This window comes from Camellia sinensis, chromosome 4 (assembly GCF_055761805.1).
Source record: "Camellia sinensis isolate YWXY chromosome 4, ASM5576180v1, whole genome shotgun sequence".
Classification (NCBI taxonomy): domain Eukaryota; kingdom Viridiplantae; phylum Streptophyta; class Magnoliopsida; order Ericales; family Theaceae; genus Camellia; species Camellia sinensis.
The window spans coordinates 189,796,474-189,802,473 of NC_138964.1; the positions used below are offsets into that span (position 1 = coordinate 189,796,474).

General features: G+C 34.2%; 1 protein-coding gene across 1 annotated transcript; it reads right to left on the reverse strand.

Annotated features, from left to right (window-relative positions):
* Nucleotides 1-3,998: 3,998 nt before the first annotated feature.
* Nucleotides 3,999-5,667, reverse strand: LOC114256041 (small ribosomal subunit protein mL103 (rPPR7)). The gene has a single exon (XM_028195611.2). It carries the CDS (start codon nucleotides 5,546-5,548, stop codon nucleotides 4,319-4,321), a length of 1,230 nt encoding a protein of 409 aa, XP_028051412.2. The 5' UTR covers nucleotides 5,549-5,667; the 3' UTR covers nucleotides 3,999-4,318.
* Nucleotides 5,668-6,000: the final 333 nt, after the last annotated feature.

Below are 6,000 nucleotides of genomic sequence, written 5' to 3' on the forward strand. Positions count from 1 at the left end.
CCTTTTTCCCAGTTCAATACACAACAGCATTTACAAAAAAAAAGGAAAATTTCATGGCATTTAAGTTCATAGTACAGATTCTATAGTTAGTCGTTAGTCGTCTAAAAATCTCTCAAAGAGATTTCGTCCTTCCAACTCCAAGAATTGGACGCTGATTATTCGATATGCTTCATCTTTTGCTACTTTGTTGCAGACCATACCTCGGATGCCTACCAACGGTTATGTACCACGTAGCGCCAACCGCAAGGCCTCAAAAGAGACAGTAATGATAAGCCTTGCCCAAATCCCTCCTTATACCGAACTACGTAGGGTCCGAATACAACCGCTCCATTTAAGGGTTCCGAAACAACCACTTGCGCAAGATTTAATTTACCAAAGGGAACACATCCCACTAACCAATAACTTCTTCTCATAATAATAATCGGGTAACCGAAACCCCATTAAGTTTTCCGTTAGATTAATCATTGTAATTAGTTAGTACAAGCAATAAGGAAAATAAATTTGCTCAGGTGCAAGCATCATCAAAGGTCAAACAAAATACATGACCATGACATGTATACTATCATACCAAGACATGATTATATATAAGTAAGAACATTCATAAAGCCATGAGCACAAAACATTAATGTAAACAAAATTTCAAGATTCAAAGTCACTTAAAGATCAAGAATAAAAGAACTACTTCAGATTTTTCCCAAATCTGACCTTCCTATGGTTCGTAGAGAATTTTATATAATTTTCAGAACAATTTTCAAAAATGGAATAGCTTTTTCAGATTTTTAGTTATTTCAGAAATACTCCAGCTCTGTCCGGATTCGTCGACCTTTACGAAAATCATATTTTCTTACAAACCGCTCACTCTTTTTCAATGAAACCAATACCCTAAGGAAGATTTTGACATAAAATTGAGGTCCGGAAGATTTTTCTACATTTTTCTAGAATTTGTTAAAGCTCGCTGATTTAACCGGTTCTTTGCAACAAGTATTAGAAAAATGAAATGAGGCATAAAAACACACGCATGACCCTTAAAAAAAATTCTCACACACTCTCTATATGTCAAATAATACCCCTTTGAATCAGATCTTGAGTTCATGAAGGTTTGCTATGAAAACAAAATCATAAACCTGAGAAAAAAAAAACATGCTGAAAATTTAAAGGAGAAGATGAACACCAGGTTTTCAAACCATGCATCATCCATCAAATGTAGTAACTCCAAGTAACATATAAAATACGTTTCTAGCATGCATTATAAAAGGGGAAAACATGATGGTATTCATGGAGAGAAGACGCGAACGAGGTTTACCTTAGCTTGCTAGATTTTTTTTCCCCTACTTGTTTCTCTCTCTTTTTCTCCTCTTTTTCTCAAACTCACTTGCTCTCCCTTTCCTTCTCTCTTTAGCCAGGTGTTGTGTGTGTATGGAGTGACAAAAATGAGCTAGCAAGGCTTCTATTTATAAGCCAAGGAGAAGAGAGAAAATTGTTGAATGGTTTGGTTGAATCTCAATGGAATTGATCTAGTTTGGTTGGTTTGTAATTGGATCTAATTAGGATTAGTGTTAATTAATCTTGATTAAGAAAAAGTAATCATATTTATTAGTTAATTGGGAGACAAGAGTACATTACATTTATTGCTTCCCATTTTTTCATGTTTTCAAAGAAATTTTTGAATATTTTATTCAAGATTTTCTATATAAAAAATTAATTTCTTGGTCCTTCTCCCCTATTCACAACCGGCCACCATTTACCGCATGTGAGAATTTGATTTTTTTTAAAAATAAAATATAGTAGATATTATGTATAAATCAATAAAATATTAGTTGTATTCTTATTGAATAAAATATTAAGATTTTTGGGGCCAAAATGCAATAATAAGGAAAAAAGAGGGAACAAATTTGAAATTTTGAAATAAAACATATATTTAAGTTATATATTTAATAAAATAATGATAGGAAAAGTAATTTGGGTCATGTGATGCCGATTCGCAACAAAATGCGAGATACCAAGCTAAAGTGGCGATTATCGGAAATTAGGGTTAAAATTGAAATTAATTAAGAGACTGAGGGACTTCAATGAAATAATTTAAAAGTAAGGGACTTTTAAGAAAATTAAATTTTCAAGGGCCTTACAGGCTCTCACCAAAATTTGGATCGGGCCGGGTTGATCTACGGGCTAGAAAATTAGGCCTAGCCCCAGCCCTATGGGGTATTCAGGCCTTGGCCAGCCCGATGGGCCTAGACTCAGGCTTGGAGGGACCTGAACATTTTTTATTTATTTTTTTAAAATTTTTTCTACTAAAATTTTATTATTTTTCACTAAAAATGACACTAGGTCTCGGGCGGGTCGAGCTTCAGGCCAGATTTTTGAGTGTGTCGATGGGTTGAGCCCATGGGCCAGACCAGGCTTCAAAATGACTGCCGAAGCCCAGGCCCAGGGTCTCGGGATGGGCTTGGGCCTGGGCCTAACCGGACTTGGCACACCTTGGGCTATGAGTGGGCTTTGGGCTACGGACCATTTTGACACTCCTACCGGCGGCTGGAAATGTTGAAAAAAGGGTAATCGGTGACTAAAGAGGGCAAATAGGAAGCAAGAAAAGAAAGAATTGAGAGGAAATTGAGAAAATTAGGGCAAAATATGATTGGAGGCAAAAATGTAAATTTTCCATTATTTTGCTATTTTGTAATTTTTTTTAGTTTCCATGTTAAGTGCAATTAATTTAGATTTCTCACTCTTTTGCAATTTCTTCTACTTCTTTGCATTTTTATTTTTTTTTTGAAATTTTCCCTTGTTTTTTTTTATGCCTTTTTTTTAATAAGAAAATATTATGCAAACAAATTATACATTTTTTTTATATATAAATTGATATAATGTGTAGTAATAAAATTTTAATAGCTGAAATGAACACTAAAATTAAATAATTTCTATCACATCAATTTATAAACTATATTTGAAAAAATTTTAAAAATTAAAAAAATTTGTATAACATTACTTCCAAAAAAATGCATAGTTAAAAAAAATGGGCAAACAATACATTTTTTTTTTTAATAAAAAAATTGACAAGAAAATTACTTTATTATAACAAATGAAAGTGCAAAGCAAGATCACAAATTTCAATAGAGGGCTGAGATTGCTTAGCTAGAATTGTGAAGTAGTTCCCATTTTAAGAACCCTGTGGTGGGCGTCCAAACTCCTAACTGTCTGGCAAAAATAAATAAAAGTACACTTATTGCTTAAGTAACACTTTTAAATATTTTGTGATTTTTTTTTTGGGACAAAAAATGAAAATAATATATAAATAATGAATTTTTCATTATTTTTGTTTTAAAAAATACAAAAAATGAAAATAAAAAAATTCAAAAACAATTATGGGCTAGTAATGCAAAGCAAATAAGTTAGAATTTTATTAGTTACATGTCAACTTGTCATTACAAAATTGTGTTGGTCATTATGAAAGAGCTAGATTCTATTATTTTAATAGCTTTCAATAGCCTATCTAATAATCTCATTGAGAGTCTTTATTGAGTTTCAATTTGGATAAATTACTTGAATTTTCACAATTTTAATTTGAATTTTATATTTTCGATTTTGTTACAATGTGACCCCTCTATCACAAGTTGTAAACATTTTAAACGAAGAAAAAAAACTTATGTAGAGAATTAGAGAGTGAAATTAAAAACAAATTTTATAGTTTTGCATGCATTCTTTTTCTATTTAAAATTCTAACGACAAGTGATAGAACATTGCAACAAAATTAAAAATATTGGTTCAAATTATTTAAATTGAAACTGCAGAAATTAAAATGAGAATTTGCTTAAACTACAGGAATTAGGAACATATGGCTCCAGCTCATCAAGCATGAATAGCAGACCAATACTATGCTTGGCTCTGTTCTTGAGTACAGTCAACAAAAAACAGTAAGCATCCATTAATGTGTTACACTAGTCCTCAAAAAAAATTGATGTGTTAAACTTGTATGATGAACAAACATTTATCCAAGTCAGTGAATAAAATCGAATTGTATAAAAGTCGGGACAATTGGCATGAGAATGTATGATTAAGAAAGAGAGCAAAAAGAAAGATATAAGAGGAGCAACTAGAGCATCCCAATTATACATGTTGGACAAGGAGGCACAACAAATAACATACAATTAAACCATAAAAGTTTTGCATCTTTAATGGCAATAGCTTCAATGAAACCTTCCAGAGATCTAGCTTCCACAGCCGATCGAATAACTCACAATTTAGCCAACCATATCCCTCGAGTAGCAGATGGAAAATGAACATCAATTTGCACTGATCAAAGTCCAATAACACTCATCTACTAGCCTCGTGTTTCACCTTCACCAGAGGCCAAAGGAGGAGCAGCCGCCAACCCAAGTTCCTCCTCAACTTTTCGCCAAGAAAAGCTATTAGGGAACTTCTTCCTAACTGTCCGACACAACCCTTTCGCCTCCTTCTTCTTCGATTTCTTCATCAACCCTTCAACCAAAAGCTTCAATGTATTAAAATCCGGAATCTTATGAAACTTCACACTCTCCTTGAACACCTTGTAACCCTTCTCAAATTCCTCATTCCTACACAAATAATATACCAAAGTCCTATAAGTCGCGGCATTTGGATTGGACCCATATTCCTCCAATCTAGCGTAAACCTTCATCGCCTCATCCACCTTCCCAATCTTACAATAACAATTTACCAAATAATTGTAACTAATCGAATCTGGTTTCAACCCCGCATTGATTATTTCCTCAATCATTGCCTTCACAATTTCAGGGTCTCCATTGTGAGTACGCATAATCCGAACATTATAGGCCGCAACATCGGGCAAACAACCTTTCATCACCATCTCATTCCAAATCGTCTCGGCCTCATCACTCTTCCCATTTTTGTACAAACAATCAAATATGGTCGTGAAAGTAACAGTGGTAATTTCAATCCCTTTCTCTTCCATTCTTTTCAATGTATCAACCGCCAATTCAGGCGAATTAGACTCGCAATAAGACTTAACCAAAATTCCATACGAAAATTTATCGGGTAAAAACCCGTGACTCTGGGGAATTTCGTCGAACAGTTGGGGGACTAGGTCGAATCGCTTGGATTGATTACAAGCAGAGATAAGAGCGTTGAATGAGATCGTCGATCTGGGGGTTCCGAAATCGTCCATTTGATTGAAGGTTTTGAGGGCATGATCGAACATTCCGGCGACGCCATAGGATCGAATGAGGCTAGAGAGGTAGGGTTCTTGGGTGATTTTGGGGTCGTTTTTGTGGGATTCGAGGAGGGTTTCGATGTCGCTGAAACGGCCAGACTTTGCGAGGCGCTTGACGGTGAGGTCTTGGGCGTAGCGAGAGGAGGCTGGAGAGGAGGTCGTGTAGTGATCGGAGAGGGAGGAGTAGATTTTTAGGGCTTTGTCTGGATCGAATTGTGATCTGAGTTTTGCTTTGGCTTTGGAAATGGAGATTGAAGAGGAGGCGGAGGTGGTGGTGGTGGCGGCGGCGGCGGCGGCGGCGCATAGGTTGCGGACGTGGTGGAGCGTTATAGATGAAGACATTTCTAGGGTTTGAAGGGTTTTGGGGGAGGTTTGGGGGAGGAAATGGAAGAGTTGAGTGAGTTCGCAAACTTGGGGTTTAACACTAGAGGTTTTGTTTGGCGTTGTTCAAAAATAATAAAATAAAATAAAAAATAAAGGGTTAGTTACACTTTTGAGACCAATGTATTTTCACTCAAATCTTGCTTTAATTTTTATAACTTTAATTAATTAATTAATTAATTTTTTCTTAATCCAATCACAACGTACTTATATATAATTTTTATTTTTACATATTTTTGTTTTCAAATGATAAAAAAAAATTAGAATCACTTTTAATTTTATGTTATTAATTTTTTTCAATTTAATTATTATTATTAATTTTTAAATGAGTATTTATTTTATTATATTATAATTTAATATCACATGAAATTAGTATATATATTTATTTCAATTATATAGCACGATAAGGTTAA

What these genes read in the sequence shown, in the direction of transcription:
- LOC114256041 (XM_028195611.2), bottom strand. Translation starts at nt 5,548, where the DNA reads ATGTCTTCATCTATAACGCTCCACCACGTCCGCAACCTATGCGCCGCC.